Consider the following 22,167-nt stretch of genomic DNA (forward strand, 5'->3'; position numbering starts at 1 on the left):
CGCACGTTCTAACTGATATTTGCTGAGACTTCGAAACTTGTACTTTAATCTGCGCCAATTAATGCTGCTCAAAGACGAGACTCTGACTTTGGCTTTAATAAAAATGATAAAACAAGGCAAAAATTTTATATCATTTTTATTGTTTTTGTTTTTTTTTTTGTGATGTAGTATTTATGCTGGATAAACTTGTTATCGTTACTGCTGTTTTCTAAGCTTTTTCTTACAACAAGTGCTATCTGTGCTGTGGTTTGACCTTTGATTTTAACGCAAGTTTTATATGACAAAGGCTTGAATAGTGTTTACAAACACAAATACAGAAACAATTAACATTTTTCCACTTAAATTACATACATTTTTTTTTATTTTTTTTGATTTTTTTTTTATACTTTGTATTTTTTCATCGTTATAGATCTTACCTAATGGCTAACTACGATCTTACCCTACACAAAATTATATCTGCTTTCTTACATTTTCTTCCCACCTTCCCTATTACCGTAGAAACCCACATTTTGATCCCGCCCATTATAAAAGTTGGTCCCTAGACGGGTCCAATATCACTTTGGTATCTGGCGGTTAAATAATTTGCCGCCTCTGTCATTTGTTCTAGACATTGATAGAGACCATTTAAATGTCTTTTACAACGTTGCGCAAGTTCGGTAGCTTTATCTGCATTTGCGGCCTTCTTTTTCTGTGCGCATAAATCTTCACTGCTGCTAATTGAACTGGCTTTATTTACTTCTGATTCAACACCAGAATCATTTTCATTTGAAACTTCACTTTCCGAATCGCTGATATTACTACCTGAAGCTGTTGACGTTACAGAAGCGGTTGAAGGGCGACGTATATGACCTTTTGTGATTGTTGTACTTGCGACTGTTGTTGTGGTATTGGTGGCATTTGTAGCTACTTCTGTATTTGAGTTATCAGTCTTTGGCTCTGACTCTGGGCTGAGTCTAGCGCCCTTATTGAGTTCATTTATTTTATTTTGAACATTAGTTATTGGATCTTCCTCTTCTTCGCTATTGTCTTTACCAGTCCATAAAAGATCATTTTTCAAGGAATTCAGCATATTGTACAAATTGAAGAGCTCCGATGATGTCAAGAATTCATGTACATTTTTAGATTGTGCAACACTGCGTTTTCCGTTAGTAATTGAATTGAAAGTATGTTGATTCGAAGTTGAGTCTTTACCAGGTGCTGGTATAATATCACTGCTGTCACCAACCTAAAATTAAAAAAAGACAAAAACAAAAAAAAATTAAAAAAATGAAATTGTTTTGAAAAAGTTTTTAAGAGCAAAGATATATTTTTATAGATAAATTGCTTTATTTATCTATTAATAAAGATATGTACTTAACAGAAAAAATGGTACTAATTTCTGAATATATATAAAACTTGTTATGTGCTTTTGAATTACTAACGGATGCTTTGCACGTTTTTTGACCTCCTCTGATTGAAGATTTTAGAGTATCATGAAAACATAGAGTGTAATGTATCTATAACCGATTTTTTTTATGGTTTTCGCATTAAAACTGTTTTTAAACAAATTTCAGTACTTTAAGAAAGAAAGTAAAGTCTACATATTACATCATTAAGCAACCGGATTCTTCAAATTAATAAAAAGTTATTTAAACTACATTAAAAACGCTTTCCATCGCATACAAATATAAAATTATCTAATACATCTAATAATTAAATATCTAATAAGTAATCTAATAAATTAAATAATGAAAGTGAAAAGCTGTGATCAATTTTCAATTTTTTTTTTAAGTTGACGTAGAGGTCTTAACAAGCTTGTTACAAATGTCATCGCCATCTATAGTAAAATTAATATATTACCTATAGTATTATAGATAACCAATATTAGCTATTTAAAAAATTTATAAATCTAATAAAAACGGGATATGAAACCTTAAAAACGATGTAGGATACTTTTGGTTTCCGCGCATTTTTACTATACTATAACTTTTTAAAACAATTATTTACTAACTAAATTTTTAATTGTCAAATTGAAAACAGATACATATTTATAAATATAAACCCAATATTGGTAGTTATTATGCTTTGTTGCTACCTAACATGGTCCTTTCCTTACTACCTAAAATACATCGCTTTTATTTGCTTGGAACCCCATATGCAAAATTTCATAGAAATACCTCAAAAACTGAAACAGTAACTTCCAGATAGACAGACTAATGATCAACGCACAATTAAACTACAGTCGGTCAATAGTGTACAACTCCGAATGTTGTTTAACGATCAAGGCACACAGTCAATGACTACAGAAATTGACTAATATAGTCTATAGTCCGAGTATATACCGTAATCGTGTGCTGCACAACAGTAAGCCTGTATATATCCTTATATCCTACAATAATGTATTATATTCTTTAAGCTGTACTTTCAGATTTATTGATATTTGATTCCGATATTTGAAATGTAAAGAGTGTTAAAGAATTTCTAAACTATATTTAAGTCAGTTCTTTGGAAATAGAAAAAGAGTAGGTAATAACTGATACATTAACTTCATTCTCTCAGATCATGTCTTTTGATTTAAACTAGAAGAACCAGACATGCTATCTCACTTTTTTTGTGAAATCTCTTATATGTTATATATAGATTAATTAAAGTATACCAAATGAATATCCACAAATATTCTTTTTGTAGCTTGACTTTTTCCTAGCGAACATTAAAATTTATTGATATAATAATCTATAATATGATATAATAATCTATTGTTCTGAAGTACATCGACTTTCAAACCTTTATTCACTTGATAATGGTGATAAAGATAAAGATTTATTTTTAAAATAAACATGAAATATATAAATCTTTCTAAGTGTGATGTTTTTGAATTTTTAGAGGATCTGAATGGTGGATTTAGCTGCCTTACTAAAACCGACTCATGTCCAGAGGACTTACTTATAGATGACCGTTCTATTTAACGTTCAGCTTTTGAAGATTGATTAAAGCTGATCCAGATTTTATGAACAAATAGCTTTCTTTGTCTTGACTTAGTATTCTCAAATTAACAAGGTGGACAAGATTTTATAAAATGTTTAATATTTGCTCAACAATTAAATTAGGGAATTATTTTATAATTTCTACAACTATAAACAAGTTAAGTGGAAAAACTGATTTTTTGTATGTAAAATATTTTCGGACTGACAACTGTTTTTATGACAACTGTTTCGTTTCATTTACTTTCAAATATCCATTACCAACTATTATGGGAATATATTTCTGACTTGATTTTAAGTGCATACCAGTCGCCACAAGTCTGATGCTTACTTATAATTGAAAATTTAGACTTCTTTTATAAAACAGACCACTGAGTCAATTTTACGTCAATTAAATTAACCATATTTATTTTTACTACTTTGTAGATTTAATGGAACACATTAAACCACATCTAAATTAAAGCTTTATTCATAATAATATAATTATTTTATATATAAAAATATATTTATATATATATATGTTATATAATATAAAATATATATAAATATATGTATATACAATTATTATAATTGAAGCTGAACATGGAAAGCGATATTTCGAACTATGACTTATACAACTTTAGCCCCACAACTTCACAAGTTAAAATATAATTTTTAAGCTGGGTACATTATATAGACCTTGATTATAATACCGCAACAGATGTACATGTATAAACTCTTTGACAAGTCTGTGTTAAGCAACTATTTTTATAGTTGAACTAACTTTTCGAATAATATGAGAGTTGAAGTAAGCTTGATAATATGAATGGAATATATATTATTGTAATAATCAGACTAACCTGTCGATCCATGAGCCTGCATGGAACCAAGATTGTGTCATCCATTATATTTACAGTTTTGACAAATTTCTCCATCATATTTACAATGCTATCTTTGGAGAATTGTAGTTCGTCGTGGCGTGCAATTCTGCGCAGACAGTTTCTAAAAAGATTAATAATAAATAGAAATCATTAATTAATTCATGCCAGCACATTTTATCTTTGTAGACAAACACAAAGTCATAAAAATTAATTAAGCATATATCAAAATCACAATATCGATATTATAATCAAAACTAACCGGTCTAACGCCATCGCTACACGTTCCAAATATAAAAAGTTTAAACAAAGATTACCAATAAAAGATGTCAAAAGTCGTCTTCGAGTCTGCCTGGTATGAGACTTCCGCAAAATGGCGTAACCACCGAAAAAAAAAATTCTGACTGTTGTTTGGTTAGAAACACACGCCAACTTCAAGGCACCTTAACGGCTTTAACAAATTTGTCGGTCTTCGAAAAGTGCCAAAATGATGTTTCAATGTTATAAATTATGATTTGAATTTTTCTATTTCTGTTTCTATTTTTATAATATCTACTGATTTTTATTTTTGTATCGTTCGGTTTTTTTGGACTTGGTAAAACCAATTTTTATGCAAATGCGATGCAAAACTTAAGTAGGAAACTTGTTCATTTCGAAAATCAGACAACATACAACACATGAAGTCGTCGATATTGTCGTTCGCTTTTTTTGGTGGTTTTTATTTTGGATATCGCCGACACCTGAAACCTTTTTAAATATTAGAAGTAAAAACTTAGGCAAAAGCCAAAAAAAATTGTAGATATTTTGCTTTGATAAGACAACAAAAGGGGCCAGGCAATTATTGCTAAAGAATTCAAATTAAATTCAAGAAGAGAAATAACTTGATTATTAGCAATGCAGGTCTTTCGCAGAGTATGAAATCAAATGAAAACGGTTTTTATATACTATAATAAATCTTTAACTGTCTCGAAGTACTAATAACACAACACACGTTTTTTAGTTTATGTGTAACCTTTACACTACAGTACAGCATAAAGTAGATAATTATAGTTTTTTTTTTTAGAAAACGTTTAAAAAGAATTACGCGTGGAATTGCTTATGAATTACTTTATAAACTTAATCTTTAAAAATTTATTATTTAAATTTAAAATCATGAAAAATATTTTTTATTGTTTAAATAAGTTTAATTAAGAATTTCTTTGTAAACTATTAAGTTACTATTATTTATACTTTAAGGGCGCAAAGAGTAAAAACGTGTATTGCTATTATTTATTTTTCTTTAAATGATGTTATTATCATAAATATTTTATTATTATAATAAAAGATATATAATACATTAATTATGATATAAATATAGTATATTTTTAGGTCTATATGTTAGGTCTTTATTTCAAGATCCAGTAATTATATATGGTATCTATACTTATGATGCCATACAAACAGTTGGAGAAGAGAGAACATAAATGGATTATTGGAAATAATTATTTTTTGGTATGCCTGTTTATAAGACAGTATCCCGTTAGATTGGCAATTATATTGACGAAAATGATACGAACAAGACCACAAAAATATCAAATGCATTGAAGAATATTTTATTGACCGAGATACAATGAGTAAAGAGCTTTGAATTCGAAAAAAAGAAAAAAAATTTAACTAAAAACTTCCAGTATCTTAAAATCTTACTTAAATTATGATTGCTTAAAGTTAATTTTAATTTGGAAAAATGGAACTTTCTATAAAAATACGCTATGTTTAGTTTCTTGGACCAAGTTATTATCTACCAAAATTGGGACACTGAAAAACCCTTTATACAAAATAATATACTGCAATATAATGTATTTTGAAAAGAATCCTATGTTGGTATGTCTGTTTATAAGACAGTATCCCGTCAGTATGACAAATATATCGACGAAAATGAGGCAAAATGAATTGAGAAGTATTTGATTGACCGAGTACAATGAGTCTATTCAGACAAATTATGGTTGCTCAAAGTTGGACTTAATTTGGAAAAATGGAAGTTCCTATAAAGATACGCTATGTTTCGTTACTTAAATTAAGAAATTATCTATCGATATTGGAGCACTGAAAAATCGTTTATACTGTAAAAAAATGTATTTTATTATGATATTCTCATACTGGTTTTTTCGTTAATAGTGATCAATAATACTAAGCAGAAGAATATGAAATTCTTGATGTCATTCTTTTCTACGTAATAGAATTTTTTTTACGTTTGTAAAAATTTTAAGATTACAAGAATTAATAAAAATTTGATATATTTTTAGACGATGTAGTGATTATTTATAGTGCTACACAAACTACTAACACATAATAGTCTGAGATAACTTAAAAATATCTAACAAATTTAAACTAAAATAATTACGCATTTAACACTAAAACTGAAAAAAAATTATCATGGGCACAGGCACTTAAATCACTTAACAGATTGAGTTTTTTTTCTAAGTGTATTTATAAAAATCAAAAATATTATCATAAGTCTGATGTCTGGCCAGTATCACTATCACTATCGCATGGAGTTACTTACAAGGTTCGGCGATTTGTGTCTGGCAAGAATTGTAACTTGTACCCACGTTCCAACTTCAACAATGCATGGGCATAATTCATTACAAAGTAAATAATTAAGTAAATAATTAAGTAAATTTGTGAAAATCTATTGAAAAGTCATACATTGTGTTCGATAGATACGCTGTCTTTGTATAGAGATTTTCTTTGTATTATAGCGGGAAATGTTTTAAGTCTTTATATATTTGTAATTTATAAATATATATACATATATACTAGCATATATTTATCAATGTAAATTAACTTTGTATGCATTTGTAGAAATTTACAAGTGGTCACGCTGTTGGTGCGTGCTTTGCCAGCGAAATGAATAAGTGAGTGTCAAGGTGCCCTATGCTGCCCAATTTTTTTAAAGTGTGCCACCATAACTTACATTGCATATATTATACTCGAAATATTACAGATATCTTTATCTTTTTTTTCAATTTTTACAATTCCATAAGCACTTGTTAAATTTTCTTTCACATGATTAAAAAATTGGGTATGAGTAATTTAACAATAAAAAATCATAAAATAATATATAGAATATTATTGGAAAATACCAAATGCTTATCTTATCAGCACAGGAAACAGTCGTACGACCAAAATTTAATAGAGAAAATAATATAATAATATGTCTTATTATGAGTCTAAAAAAAGGTCATGCTTTTATTACTAATTTCTATGAAATAGTGTTTTTAAACTATGTACACGATGCGTAATTAAAACTATTACGTTTAAAATATTATTCTTGTCTATAGAGATTGAACAAACGTCACAAAAGACCTCATTAGGGTGGCATAGCCTTGTCCGGTTTTGGTTAAGAGCATTAGCTTCTTTTAAAATATGAACTAATATTTTCATACTTTTTTTTAAGAATTAATATATAAGTAAGATATACGTTTTTGATCAAAAATAAGGAAAAATAAGTTTCAACCATAAATTTTAGTTTATAAATTATTTTTAAATATAGTAACACCTCAAGTATTGCAAACCTCAATAATCGACACTTCTTGATTATTGTATATATAGTAGGTCTGAATTTTTTCCTTTCCTCCTAATAGTATTGCAAATTTTAAATTAGAGCCTTTTCATAAACAGACAACTTTCTTAAACGTATAATGATACTACTTTTCACTTTTTATACTATGTTTGTTTCTTAGTGTATAACTCAGTTCTGTTAACTGAAGAAATTACTAGATCTGCCAGTCACATCGGGTTCCGCTTAAAAGTGCTATCACTGCATAAATTTATTATTAATATACCAAACCTTTTTAGAAACAAAAAAATAAAACAAAATTTTAAAATTTATACAAAGTGCTTTTACTTAGAGAATTATGGCCCAAGCAATGAAAAATAGGGTTGGTTTGGAGAACTTGCGTCTGAACTTTAATATTTACCGATATTTAGGAAGTAAAAAAAGAAATGTTCATAACGAAAAAGAAACTTTCGTTTTTGAAGCGAGAAACCTACTGCTTTTTTCTTATCAAATTTGAACTTTTTAGGGACAAAAAAGTAATAGGTGACTTGATTTAGATATTACAGAAAAATTATATATATCCATATCATATAGTACATTTCAAATAACCAGCTGAACTAAACAATATTTACCATAAATCCGTTTTTTTTTGTAAATCCGTATATAAAAAAGTACCATGTCTTTTCAAGTGTAGTTTAATTTGTCTACCCATTAAATATGTTTATACATATATAAAAGAATACATTAAAAATTTTGTATGATGAATTGTTAAAATTACATTGTCATAATTATATAAATTAATGAAAGAAAAAAATAAACAATCTTCTATAATTTATGATATTTTTATGGTATTGTAATTACCAGTTTATCATATCACAATATTACATTTATAACTTTACTTCGTCTTAAATAAAGTGTTTCAATATTTTATTGTAACAATTATAAAATATATGAATAACTTATAAATTCAAGAAAAATAATATATTTGGTCAGTACAGTATTTCATAAAAAAAACATAATATTGTTTAAACAAACTCATAAATTTTTTGTAGTGTATATATTTGCAGAAGTATAAAAAACCAATTAAATTAGAATATTCAATCTCAAGTTCATTTCGCATTCAATTTTTTCTATTCTTCATTTATATTAGGAATTATTCTAATATGAGAATAAATTAGTATATTATTAAATAAATACAATGGCCAAACATATCAGGAGATAATCATGCCATCGCCGGCTAAATTCGGTTACTGTTCTATATGTATATATGCAATATATATTTATAATTTTGGCGATATGCCAAACAAGCTTTCATTAGCGAGCTGTTATTACTTTTATTGTGTATATAATTAAAAACTAATGCGAATTATAAAAGAATTTCGCTAAACTTCAGTGGCGGGACTTGTAAAATATATTCTAATCTGAACTAACAAAATAATAGCCACTTATCTAAATGAAGTTAATTATAAGTTAGTTTGATTTCATTTGTTATTAACAGAGAATAATTTACAGTAATTCATCTAGGATCTTAAAATGTTTATAGGAAAACGCATTTAAAGTGATTAGATAAGTAGGAAGTACTCTTATGTAAACTAACTAAAATTACTTAATTATAGATTTGATTTATTAACAGGGAATAATTTAAAATAATAAATCCAGTTTTAAATATAGATTAAATATAAATATAGTATTCAGACAATATAAAAAAAAACCTTCTAGTATAAATTAAGTATCTAAACTGAATTGATTAAAATTTTGATTAGAAGGAAATGATTTAATACTTAAAGATCTAGTATCTTAAATTATCTTAAATAATTAAATGTTAAAAAAAATGGAATGTTTGTTGAAATTGTAAATAATTTATTATTTTATGATAGCATTTAATTACACTTGAAAATATTTTTGTTTGTAGCTTAAATAAAAACATGATATATAGATAGATATTAAAATATTTTGTTTTAATAAGCTTTTAACAATTTATATAAGAATTCTTTACACAAAGGCACGTGGGGCTGAGTTCTCAAGTACGTAATACAGAAATTATAAAATGTTTCCATTTTAATTATAGCATTTAGTAAATTCAAAAATTTAATTAAGAGAAAATTTTATAATAATAAAATGGACGACCGTTTACATACAAACATACTTAATCATATTAAAACGATAGTATAAAATTGTCTTTAAAAATATATAACAATATTAGATCTATAGCGAAGACTATTTCGCTATAGAATGCTAAATCTTTAATTAGAAATCATAAATTTTGCAAAGTGATATTTAAGAGTTAATCTTGATTTCAAAATGAAATCAAAAAATCAAGACATATAAATCTGAATTGGAGATCTTACACACGGAACCCTTTTTTGTTTTTATAAGGTAGTCGTAAATAAATAAAAGTACTATAAAATAACAGCATTTAGAGAGATCTATAAGTATAAAATACTTAATTTATGTATAAAATCTAAAAGAATCTGTAATTTTAAAAAAATGTTGACTTTCATAAGAAATATATACAAACAAAAAAATGTTGACTTTCATAAGAAATATATACAAACTATGAATTTAAAATATTTAATGACGAAGTAGAAAATATGAGTCTGTATCAAAAGAACTAACATATATTTAAGTTGGCAAAATGCCAATCAACCTTGAAGTCGCAGTTGTAAAGACATTATTCTATTGTTTATTATTAATATGTGGAACACGAAGAAATTTCTATTTCCAATAAATGAGAAATGTAACACAATTGTCTTTGTTAACGTTAGCATTACAGGGATCATTCAGAAAGATCACGTTTGAAAAATATACGTTTTCTTAATTTAAAATATGTACTTAATCCAACGGGGAAGAATTAATAGATATGCATGTGTAGCGAATGCCCGCATGGGGGTTCCAAAATTATATATGGGGTAATGGGGTAATTCTTATATATATTACTAATTTTTAATTATTTTATTTTTTTAAGGTTAATTCAATACAACTATTACTTTATAAGCTATTATCGGCAGTTATTTTGTAATGGTGTTATATGATTAATCTGAGTTTAGATTTTTGTTTGTGAAACTTTGAAATTGACCCAAGCCTACTCAAAACCGTATCACTAAATAGATTCTAGTTAACATAAAAGCGTTTTTGGTTACGTTGTCTTTAACTTTGTAGACAACTTTTTTTTTTACAATAGTGTGAAGGGTTTCAAAATGAAAACTTGTGTTATACGGTTATAGCTTGAAAGCATAAACACTGGCTTACCTTAATGCTGAATTTATCTAAAAAGTTTTTTAGAACACTTAGAAATGAACATGCATTTTGAGATCAATTTGTATATAAATAAAAAGAGAGAGTTATATATTTTATAAAATATTTTATAAAATATAAAAAAAAATTTATATTGTTTATTTTATTTTATTTCAATTTTTTTTTATTTTATTCAATTTTTTATTTATTTTCTTTGATTTGGTTTTTTTTATATAATTTTTTATTGTATTAAAGTTTTTTTTTGTATTTAATATTTTTTGTTTCATTTAATTCTTTATTATTTTTTTTAAACAAAAAAAAATATATATATACATGTCCATACATGTTATTAATTGATTATTTTAATTTATACTTTTTGCTTTTTTATTTTATTTGATTTTTTTTATTTAATTTTTTTTATTATTTAGTTTTTTTTCTTAGTTAAACATATATTGTTTTATTATATATACGTATATACATATTATTATTTGATTTTTTTAATTTATGAATTTTAATTTTTATTTTTCTTTTTTTTATACCCTTTTATTTTATACATTTTTACTTTATTTTATTTTACATATATTGTTAGCAATTATTTATTAATAATTCCCTTTTATGTATAGTCAGGGTTTTTCGTAACGAAGCCCTAATATATGTGAATATTGATTTTCATAACGTGACGATTTGTGTCATTTGCCTATGCAGAGTCAACAGACTGAGCACAGTTGGAAAAGCAAAAGTTTTTAACACGTACGTGCACAGTGAAGAACAAAGCATTTACTTTCTACGGTAAATGCGAATTAAATTTGCTTCAATTGCAAATTCTCTACATTTCATTTTTCTGTTGGTTTTTTCTTATTATATTTCAAGAGAAAAAATTTAATAAATTCTATTTTAAATTATATTATAGACTTAAGTTAAATATGCTAAATAATAATGCAAATATTCATCATTGTTGCTTAAGAAATTAGCACACCTATACATACATACATACACTTCTACGTAAAATCTCAGCTTTTTTTTACTAGTTTATAAAGCCGGCTTTTGTTACGTACTATACAAATAGTTGCACGTATGTACATATGTATAGACAGGCAGCAGGCAAACCATTTAACAGCATCGAACCATATATCGAACCATAAAAAAAATTCTGTGAACTTTCTGTGAATGAAAGTAATATTTGCTGTCTGTAGCCGACAACATTTGCTTGCAACGTGCAAGAACCACGCCACTTTTTCAACCAATTGTATACGTTCGTCAACTTTCCACACTCCGCAAACACTTCTTGAAGCAAAAAAGCTCATCATCATGGCTTTATAAGTGATGGCCGGTCACAGCAATAATTTTTTTTCTTTATATTTCTAAAACATTGTACAGACTACACGCTAAGCTTAATACTAAATTTTCTCCTGTTTTGTTGTTGCTTTTCATTAAATTCATGAGTTATACAATATCGCCCCGCTACAGCACTCACCAACTCTTTGCCCATGAACTGACTCTTCTATTGTCATGCTGCAAAGTGAAAAAATTGAAACTGTCGAACAAAAACCGGTAAAATTTTGCACTGCACACAGTGGCGAGGTAAAGTTTACGTACATCTCGTACAGTTTTGTGAAAGCAGTACCCTGCAAACGAGTACTGAATCATCAGTAAGCGTCAACGATTTTAAATGGTTTGGAGGGAGCATTGAAATGTCAGACATGCGCACGGCGTTTGTGGAATACTAACATTAAAATCTGCTGATTTTAGGGTGTTGACGGATGGGAAAGAAAAATAACATGTGTAGGTCGTCGGACGGTTGGTTTTGAAGCTTAGAATAATTTAGGTCTGACACGATTATTATTTTGTTGTATTAAGGGTTGAAGGTGGTAGAGAAAGGTGAGTTTTATAATTTTTAACACAAGCGTAGGTAGTCTATACAATAGTAGTGAGAGAATTTTCTACTGTAACGTAAAAGTAACGTTCTTTTCAATTTGAATCCAGCAAATAAAAGGAATTCTTTAATGCATCCATCCGGTTACGGTGCGTCAGCCATTCATTATTATTATCATTATTTTGGGCGAAGCCGTTTTGTAAGTTTACATTTATTAACTGATAATATTTGCAAATATTTAGTAATTTCTCGAAATATTTAATGATTACTTAAATAATTTTTACTTATTCATTTCGGTTTTGTTAGAGCTGTGAGCAGACCTTGATTTGTACTTAACGTGAAATATTTAAATCATAGCAAAAGGGCGTAGTTAAATATTTTGAACTGGGATTTAAGCAAGAAATTTATGTATATTATGTGTATTTAACTAATAAATATTATTAATATATTCGCATTGAGAAAATAAATTCAGGGAAAAGTATGTTTACTTTTAATACTTGTATTTGTATTTTTTCTTTATTCTATTCAGTTTTTTTATTCATATTTTATTTGCATTTTATTTATATACATATTCTTTTACCTTTAAATATATTCTATAGATATATGTTTCTTATTTATAGCATAGGTATATATTTTTTATTTATTCAATAATTTTTTTTTTATTATATTTACATTATTTTATATTTATATTTATATATTATTTTATATTATATTTATATATTATTTTATATTATTATATATATTTTTTATGTTTTTATTTTATTTTTTTATATTTTATTTAATAATTTTTTATACGATTAATTTCATTGCACTATTTTTCAACAGAGAATTTTTTAACAAAAAAAAACTTTCGGTTTAGATAACCATTTTCAATAACTGAGATACAGAAAGTTAAAAAAGATTAAACGGGCATTAAATATATAGTATCGTCTATATATGGGATTGTGGCACATATATCGCTAGTTTGTCGATTTAAGTTCACTGAACCATATGAGTTTCCTTATTTCAAACTAAATAAGTGAAACTAGGACATACTACAGATAGATAAGTAGTTTTGGATGGTGCCACAATGAATCTTTAGGCCTACGAGTATTTTAAGTTATTGAGATTGACATTGGAAGCTACTTGAAGATATAATATATATAAGATATATATATGTAAGATATATAATTGTATATTTACTATTATATATTATTATTATTACATATATAATTACTACAACATATAAAATTACTATTACATATATCATATTACTATTATATTCAAATTTTTACCATATATCATATTGTACTATAGTAATTAGAAATTTTTTTCTACTTCGTTAGCATCTAATAGAGTACATTGTGTTTATTTCTATAAACTATTAATGAATAATAAAGAATATTTTCTTTTAACATATATATGAAAAAAAAAATATTATTATAAAAAAGCCATGGGGAAAGGCATGCAAATATTGAAAGTTCCAATTAGACGTTAACTTGATATAGACCGTATTATAATAGCGCAATTGATTAAATTCGAATATATTAGGGTTCAAAAGTCCAGCGATTGCAATATAACAGAAAAAATTATTGAAATATGTATGTAAATGGCAAGGGTGGGATTCAGATTGTCTTAGAAGTTATATATAGAGGAATTAAAATTTAAAGTAATGCGAAATTTTGACAACGATGTAATGCTATGTACTCTAACATTGCATACTCTACAATCCATAGCTAAAAAACGAGTTTAGTTTTTATTAGAAAGCAATTGATAAGGAAACTAAACTAACAGATATTATATAACTCATTACAAAATAAGACCATTGTGCAATGAGAACATTTTAAACGCATTTAACGACTCATCAAAATTGTGAGAGATTTAAGGATTAGTAGATAATGTACACTGGGAAGATTATCCAAATAACGGAAGAATTAACATTGAATCTATGATACAACTTCTTCATATATGTATCTTTATAAATCAGTATTAGAGATAGTATGATATTTATATTAGCTATATGATATTTATATTGTATTATAATAAGGAAAACAAGCATGATATCTATAACGAAAAACTAAGAAAAATAGTTAATTAAATTTTTTTTTGGATTTCATACAAAAAGTAAGTTCACACTGCTAATTTATTAGGTTCAGAGTATAATAATCTAAGTATGTACTTATTACACTTAAAATTTGAAAAGAGACTTAAAAACTTGTTTAAGACATCGAATACATTTGCTGTCTATATTTTTGTTCAACTCTAATGGTTTTAGAGATATCAGGCCATCTAACAGCATTTCTATTTATTTGTTCACCTGTCAATCAGTCTTTTAGTACTAGTCTTTCAATATTTCAATTAATTAAATTAAACTTTGAATAAGTATACGATAAATACTATAATTTATAATATGAATTAGGGCAATAATCGTTTAAAATTGATTCACAATTTTATGTAGCGCTCATAAGCATTACTACAAAAATAACAATAAGAAAAAAATATATATTTAAAATTTGTATGGGTGAAAAAAATGTTGGTAAATAATAAAAAAAAATTAATTTTCAAGGATATTGAAACTTCGGTAAAACCAAAACAAAATTGTTTTTGTTTTTTTTTTGTTATTAATTAGAAATAAATGTTGGATTACTCCACAACATTTAAAAATATTACTATATTTTCGTCACCTGATAAATTTCGTATTATCTAGTTGGAAAACTTATCAAAAGGGATTTTTATATAATATATATTACAATTTGTCAATTTTTTAAAAATTCTTATATGAATCAATGCCGTTCAAGTGCAATTATGATGACTAATGTGATGAATTATTTGCTGATAAGACCCACCCAGTAAAAACTATAAAAAAAATTTAAGCGATTTTCTAATCAGATTCTTACATATTTATTTAATTATGACATATTCACACACTCATACACACAGTGTAAAAAAGAGAGTTTGTAATGTACACTATAAGAATTTTACAGGGGAAAGGTAAAAGTTTTAGTCTAACAATTTTCCCCCAGTGTACCCCACCTATGGAGCAGCAGACGCTCGTGGCATATATTAAAAGCCAAAACTATTTTTCACATAGCAAAAATGATGAAATTTCAAAAGTAGTTTTCATTGAATATATGAATGAATGGATTTCGGCATTTTGTACGCTTTTATTTATTGTCCATTCTCAACTTCTCTGAAGCAACTTGTTTCTACTACAGTTGTTTGGTCAGATAACAGCGCTCGCCAGCTCGCCAGTTAGCTGGCTAGTTTGGCTGGTGCAGACAGACGCTCGGCTCGGTTAAGAGCATTTTAAGATTTCTGATTTTTTTATCTCATTTAAAAGTATTTGCTAAATACTTTACCTAAAAAACCAAATACTATTTAACAAACTGAAGCAACGAGCAGAGCACATCGTTCACATGTTTGTATTTAAAAACAACATCATCGTAATAAAAATAAAAAAAAATATGTTCGTATGATGTTATATTCGTGAGAAGATTGTGTCATATTCGTGTTGCTTACCCATTTGTTTTGTTTCTTTTTTTTTTTGTTTTTGGTTTTGCTTTTATTGTATGCATGAATTTTGAGTACGGCGTCTTACCGTTCGCCCGCATCGTACGATAAATTTTTGCTATGCTACCACTGTGCATGTCCACAAACTATGCATGTGTTCAGGTTTATACGTGTGTGTTTGGTACAGTGTGTACAAATACGTCAAGGCATTGAATTGGTTTGTTGGTTGCTTAGTTGGTCGTTTTGAAAAAAATAAAGACACTAACAGCATAAAAATGCAGTAGTAATTCTCCCCTAACACTTAATAACACAATACTAGTCAGATAAATTGATTCTAATATATTTAAACTAAATATTGTAAATCTCATTTAGCACTTCATTTAATATATGTGTGGTTATATTGGGCGTGTACACTTTTGAAACACTTACCGATTACTGTCCAATTTGGTTAAATCTGTGTATCCACTCATGTTGCTTAGATTCAGGTTATCTGTAGCTGTATTTGAAAATAATGTTTTCAGTATTTTTTGCTATTTTTTTCTGGAATCAATTGAAAACTTAAATTTTCATAAAATCCCAAATATTTCGGAATACGTCAGAATTGTGTATGTAACGAGACATAAATCACTTAACACTTTCACTTCGCTTGCCTTTGCGCTAATATCAAAAATATAAAATTTGGTAATCGTTTTTTGCTGCAGCAATTCTACGGTGAAATGCCAAATGTTTGATGGCTGCCAAATTAACTTTCTAATCGATAAATTTTTGATCACTTGAGTTGATTTTAAAGAATTGGCAATTATGTGTCATTACACTGTACAATTTTTGAAAAGTTTAAGAAGTATTCTAAAAATTTCAAAAAAAATCACTGCAGTTAAACACGACCGCGACTAGCAAATGCTTACTTTCAAATGATGTCTTCGCCAGCTGTGTAGTTTGTTTTATCTGACGGCTTTTGTCTATTTCGCTCATGTGCACTCACACTCACACAATGTAAATTGTCAATCGAAAGAGAGAGCACAATTTCAGAGTTGCATTTAACGTTAATTTATTAAGAAAAATTTTGGTATTAAATAAATTTTTTAACAACTGTCAATAATATTATGACATCTAACATGTGTATATGTATATTGTTTCAAACAATTGCCTATGTAAAAACTGCATAAATAAGTGTCGCTAATTTATTAATGAATAATTGCTTATAATAAGGGTATTATATAATGAGTTAATAATTGTATAATAATAATAACATGAAAAACTATAAAACCATCATTACAATTGTGTGTAATTAATTAGAGTATTCCCCCTTATAACGCGGTAGATTGATTCCGCGTTATAGTAACACACGTTACAGGGGTATTCCCGTATACCCCGTATACACACCTGCAAAGGTACGCAAAACTAATTATAAACTGTACAAATCCTCGCGTTATATACGGGAAAGCCCATGTTATACCGGGGATTGAAATCGCGTAATATGAAAACGCATTATAAGGGTACCGCGTTATAGGAGAGATTACTGTATACTTAATACAGCTACTTTTACTCATACAAAAGAAAATCTAAAAATTTTATATTACATAATAACAGTTAATGCGATTATTAATATGCAAAGTGCTTATTAAACTAATATACGTGTATAAATTTAAAGTTCAACACAAAAACTTAAATGAAATCGATTTAGTAAATTTTTTTAGAAAGAATTATTATTAGTGTTTTTTGCATAATTTTACTTCAATTTATTTTGTATGACACTCCACTTATATATCCTAAGATTCAAGTTATGCAGATGGTCATAGTCACTTCAAATTTTAAATTGTGGTTGTTTTTAATGTAAATCAAAAAATTGTAAATGAAAAAAAGTTAAAATTTTTATAAGAATTGACTGACATTTCAAAGTAAATTAAAAAATTATGAACTTGTGAAAGGAAGGCATGATGGTCTAATAGTCAAATTAGCCCGTTTTGGGATCCCTAGTGGTTTGACTAAAATCATTGGTAGCTTCCTGCAAGAAAGGTCCTTCCGTACTAAAATTAATAGCACTCTTTCGTCCGCCCGATCAATTGTAGCAGGTGTACCTCAAGGGTCGCCTTTGTCTCCCACATTGTTTAATGTATACACGGCAGACATCCCCACCTTAAGTCCCACATCAATGGCGCTTTACGCAGACGACACATGCTTGATCTACTCGGATCGGGATGCCTTAAATGTAAGCAACACGTTACAGGGAAATATAGACCTTATGGTGGAATACTTCCAAAAATGGAAGATTAAAATTAATAATGACAAAACCAAGGCTATATTTATAACTCGAAAAAGAAGACAGCATCCTCCAAGAGTGAGCGTTTGCGACACGGAGATACGGTGGGAGGATAACATAAAATATCTGGGGGTCACTTTTGACAAACGGTTCAATTGGCTTAAACATTTGAAATACAAACGGAATAGCTGCTCTAAGATTCTACATTTATTAAAGCCGCTATTTAATAATTATCACTTCAACTTTACAAACAGAAAGTTACTTTATACGCAAGTAATTAGGCCTGCACTTCTGTACGGATGTGTTACATATAGCAAAGCCTCAAATACCACCTTAAAGCAATTACAGATAGCTCAAAACCTGGCCTTAAGAAAACTGTTTAAGATTCCATGGTACATTAGATCTACGGATATACATAGAGATCTTAGGATTGACTCAGTGAAAAAATATATCAGAGACAGAGCTTTAAAATTATTCACTAAAGTTGATACGCTACTTAACCCCGCCATAACAATCCTCAAGTCCACTTCTGGACTCTCAGGAAGATATGCTGATTTAAGGTCCGTCATCAACTAAAAGACAAATAAATGATATGATTTTTTAGCCTAGTTAAAGCCTAGTGTGGGGTAGTGATTAACCCCCCAGTCATTATAGAGTAAAAGTGCGTAATAGCACTAACTCAAGAAGAAGAAGAAGAAGAAGAAGAAAGGAAGAAATTTTGATTCGAATTTAAATACGTTGAAGAGGTTTTCTGTGTCTCGTCACAAAAAATCATATCTTTTAAGTTTATAAGATATTTACATTATAAACTTTGATGGTGGAAATCGACTTTGTGTCTAAAACCAGTTATTGAAGCTTACATTCTCGTATAAAAATAGGTTTTACCAATAATAGTAAGGGCCAGTTTTACAATATATACGGGGAGCCCGATGCGATATACACAGTTTTACAATTAAATGATCTTTAATTACCCAATAACGAGCACTTAAAGATTACTTAAAAATTAGCTGACAAGAAAAACTAATTAAATTAAGGTTTTTAGGTGGATTTTGATTATAACATTAAAAAAAATTTGAAATGTTATTTTAATGCGTCAACCAAATGAAATAAGAGAACAATCTAATTATTTCCTATCGTACAACTTTAATCAGTTTTGACTTACTTAGCATTTAAAATCTATACATTGTAAAAACCGTTAAGGGCTGAAAAAACTTATACTATTATGGAACCGTTAAATTAAGTGCAGTGTAAAATGGGAACACAAAGTACGAAATTAAGAACTGTGACGTATCTCACTGCGTACCATGCCTTTTGGTTAAAATTATATACAATTTATTGATCTAGCCTTGATAAAAAGTAGAAAAAAAACTATTATGACCATTTGTCATATGATTGTCTGTATAGCATATGTAAAAGTGCATCGGATTGAAATAAACGAGGGGAAACGATGGTCATATACATTTTGCTTTAAATTACCCAAATTATTATCATTAAATATATATAAAAGATTCTTACGGTTGGTTTTACAATAGACTCTTAAGGGCCTATTTGCCATTGCATTGACAATTGCAGTTTTACCATCAGTGAATATAAGAAATATTGAAGAAAATTTATACGTAAAATAAAATTGAAATTTTTGCAAGTTTTATCATTTAAAGTTTACAAAATATTTTTAAAACACTTGCTATCTAAATGATGATGATGAAAAATATTTTTCCTGACGACGAAGAAATGGCTTAAAGACGATTTTGCAGTGTTCAACAATAGCATAGCTGATAATGACAAAAAACATGTAAACAACTTATAGATCCGTATTTTTAAAATTAATTATAATATATTGAAGTGACTATATTTTCAAATTATTACGAATTTTATGTGGTGAAATATTGTGTTTGCACTTTTTATTCATATCGTTAATAATTTTATAATATTTGACTTCAAAGTTGAGCTTGTAAAAATTTCCAAAATAAAAATTATTTCCAAAATAACCATTTACAGATTAAAATTAATATTACAATTAATATGATTTTTCTATTATTGTGATATTATTCATGATTATAATCTTTTATCGAGTCAATACATTATAAAAGAAATACTTTCTACACTTATATTGGGGGTTCTTCAAAGGTACATTGTAAAACTGACGTTTAATGTTGTATTGCTTTTTAACTTAAATTCCCGTTTATATATAAATAATTTCTACAATATTGTTTAATTTCAATATTTGTACGAACTTTTAAGAAAAGATGTATAACGATAAGTAGAATTTTTTACTCAGATTTTTTCTTTTATGAGGGAACTAATTATGTAGCGATGAAAAAATTAATTATATATTTATTTAACAATACAACAGAAGTAATTTAAACGGTATGCAGTTAATAACAATAAAATAGTTGTTGGTTTGGTTACTTATTCCATTTAATCTTAAATTTTATTTTATGTAAATTTAAAATGACATGATAGTGTAAAAAATATGTACTGTGTTTTGTACGAGTACATTCTAGTTATTAAAACTGTATAGAATAGGAAATGAGGAAATGAAAGGTCTTATGTCAGGTACAATATGTGATAAGTGTTTTATATTATTTAATATTCTTATAGAAAAAATGTTGATAAATAGAAAATAGATATCCTAAATGAATTTGTCTGATTTGTAAATTAAGGTGTAAATATGCATGAACGGAAGAATACTAATGAAATTTTAATAGCTGTTTTAATTTTTGTATAAAATTGCAGTAATTAACGCTTAGTAATTAACAAAAGGCAAATAATTACATGTTCTGGCTTCTTTTTAGAAATTACATTTTTTTAAGCCAATGTAGAATAATGTATTACTAATTAATACACAGTGTAGAATACATGCACATATTACATAATAATCTTGCAAGTTTATAGATAATTTATTATAACATGTAATAACTACAATAATTTATATATGTCTTTTCAATTATGTAGGTATAAAAAATATTAGAAATAACAAAAATATTAATACGTTCTAAAAATATTAATATATATTAATTTACTAATAACAATAATATAATATTTGTTTAATTGGTCTTTAACCTAATAGTAAGAGTTTTTATTACATTTTATGCAAATTTTTTTAATAGTTGCAATGCTTCCATTCCGCTATACTATTTGGGTATATTGAGTTTGATGTGTCAGGGTTGCCAAAACTTCATAATGGTTGAAAATATTTTTTGTTAAATTATTTGATATTTGTACATAACAGCTTACTGAGACGTAGCGCGGTCAAGTGATAATTTAATAAACGTCTGATCGTAATTTTTTAATTATTTCTAAGTAAAGTACAGTAAACTACAATTAAACTGTCAAAGTAGTCTATTTTGTTTTGTCGTATATAAGAGCAAAGAAAAGGGACAAAAACTGATATATTTACAGTAAAACTTCTTTTTGTACTTACTTTTTTATGTGTACTCCTATTTATTATTTATTTTTCTTAAACACATTAAATACCTAGTAAAATCACTGTTGTAAGAAAATAAAAAAGGAGTATCAAATTATTAATTGAATTTTATAGAATTACTAGAATTACTAACTGTGATTGTTCTTGCGAGAATGTGTCGAAACATACCATATCTTTAAAATGACTTTTGTTTTTAATATTATAACAATCAGTTTACTATAGATATTAGAGTTATTATTGAAGTGATTTTAAATCTTTAGGTTTCCTTCTTTATAGGTATATTTACTTATATCTCATCAATTGGTCCTTCTTAGTAAAAAAGGCTTACGTATATTATATGATTACTTTATGGCTGCTGATATATTTAAAGTCAAATTCTAGACTCTATTCGCATTAATATCTATGCAGTTATTATCTTATTCTTCCTCCTGCTGAAAGAAATTTTGAAGTATAAAATTAAAGGTATGACATTTAGCTATATTGAAATTGTGCTGCAAATACGATCAGCTTAACAGATTATTAAAAGTAC

At 27.1% G+C, this 22,167-nt stretch overlaps 1 protein-coding gene across 2 annotated transcripts; it reads right to left on the reverse strand.

Moving 5' to 3' along the window:
- Positions 1-148: 148 nt before the first annotated feature.
- Positions 149-17,761, reverse strand: LOC119677876. 2 transcript variants are annotated; one of them, XM_038089432.1, is made up of 4 exons: positions 17,685-17,761; positions 16,381-16,608; positions 3,800-3,941; positions 149-1,225 (listed from the first exon to the last, which is right to left on the reverse strand). In XM_038089432.1, exons 2-4 carry the CDS (start codon positions 16,419-16,421, stop codon positions 539-541), a joined length of 870 nt encoding a protein of 289 aa, XP_037945360.1. In that variant the 5' UTR covers positions 16,422-16,608; positions 17,685-17,761; the 3' UTR covers positions 149-538. The 2 variants fall into 2 exon arrangements, with proteins under 2 accessions (XP_037945360.1, XP_037945359.1); XM_038089431.1 differs by lacking the exon at positions 17,685-17,761 and adding an exon at positions 16,857-17,024.
- Between the last annotated feature and the right edge of the window lie 4,406 nt (positions 17,762-22,167).

The sequence above is a fragment of the Teleopsis dalmanni genome, chromosome 2 (genome assembly GCF_002237135.1).
Source record: "Teleopsis dalmanni isolate 2A chromosome 2, ASM223713v2, whole genome shotgun sequence".
NCBI lineage: Eukaryota > Metazoa > Arthropoda > Insecta > Diptera > Diopsidae > Teleopsis > Teleopsis dalmanni.